At 49.0% G+C, this 1,164-nt stretch overlaps 1 protein-coding gene across 1 annotated transcript in view; it reads left to right on the top strand.

Annotated features, from left to right (window-relative positions):
* Positions 1-919, top strand: part of LOC103374759 (serine/threonine-protein kinase MARK1-like) — a 21,814-nt gene extending 20,895 nt beyond the window's left edge. The window contains 1 exon segment of the mRNA XM_008304903.1: positions 345-919. Within this exon segment, the coding sequence (XP_008303125.1) occupies positions 345-687 (343 nt within the window). The 3' untranslated portion in view covers positions 688-919.
* Positions 920-1,164: the final 245 nt, after the last annotated feature.

Here is a 1,164-nt window from a genome sequence, read left to right as displayed (position 1 = left end):
ACACAAGTTTACCCAAATCACAAAAATACATTTTCTTTCTGAAGCTCTACAGAAATCTACTGGATGCATGCAGGTACGTTCAGTTCTGTTTGTGAGGGTTTGGAGAAATCTGCCGAGATTTTTCGTTCACGTCAGCATGTCGACACTCTCCCTGTTACTCTGGTTAAGTTTTATAGGGACAGTTTCCTCAGTGGATATCTCAAACCTGGATAATTCAAACGCAAACTGTCTGAACGGGTGGACAGCAGGTGAATACCGACATGGCGTGGTGTGATGCGTGTGAATGTTTGATGTGGTTTCTGCTCTGTACGTACTCTCAGGGAGTTTGCTCTCCTTCCCCACAGAAGTCTCTCCGGTGAGCCCAAAGAGGAGGGCCGGGAGTCCAAGCCTCGTTCCCTGCGTTTCACCTGGAGCATGAAGACCACGTCCTCCATGGAGCCAGGGGACATGATGAAGGAGATCCGCAGAGTTCTGGACGCCAACAACTGTGACTACGAGCAGCGCGAGCGCTATTTGCTGTTCTGCGTGCACGGCGATGCCCGCCAGGACAGTCTGGTCCAATGGGAGATGGAGGTGTGCAAACTGCCCCGTCTCTCGCTCAACGGCGTGCGCTTTAAACGTATCTCTGGGACGTCCATAGCCTTCAAGAACATCGCCTCCAAAGTGGCCAACGAACTCAGGCTCTGAACAGCTCCCACTTATTATCAAATGTCCTTAAACACTGCGAGCAGAGTCCCTTTGCTCCTCCCATCAAGTGACGGCAGCCATCTTGTGTTCAGCACTACTCCAGGCTAACTGCTGTATGACTCAGAGAAACTACACCTTATCATACTCAACACTATTTAATGTCGTCACTAAATGTTGATGCAAGTGAAACCAAATATTAAAACAGTGCAGATGTTCTGCAGGTTGTGCTTCAGCCCTCAGTGTTGCTTCTTGACAGCCACGGAGAACAAACACCACCGACGTAGCTCAGGTCCTTCACTGGCATTAAAGTCCATCTGCTGGCATATAAGGGAGCAAGACTTTAAGCGGGTTAGTCACTGATTACATGCACTTAAGAAATCAAATGTGTTTCTAACACCTTGGAAACAGAGTCTGAAACGTCATGTAGCACACATCCTCGGGTCAGGGAGGCGAGAACCCAAACCCTAGAAGATAGAG

This window comes from Stegastes partitus, unplaced genomic scaffold (genome assembly GCF_000690725.1).
Source record: "Stegastes partitus isolate 25-593 unplaced genomic scaffold, Stegastes_partitus-1.0.2 Scaffold2349, whole genome shotgun sequence".
Lineage (NCBI taxonomy): Eukaryota > Metazoa > Chordata > Actinopteri > Pomacentridae > Stegastes > Stegastes partitus.
This window is presented reverse-complemented; position numbering and strand designations above follow the sequence as displayed.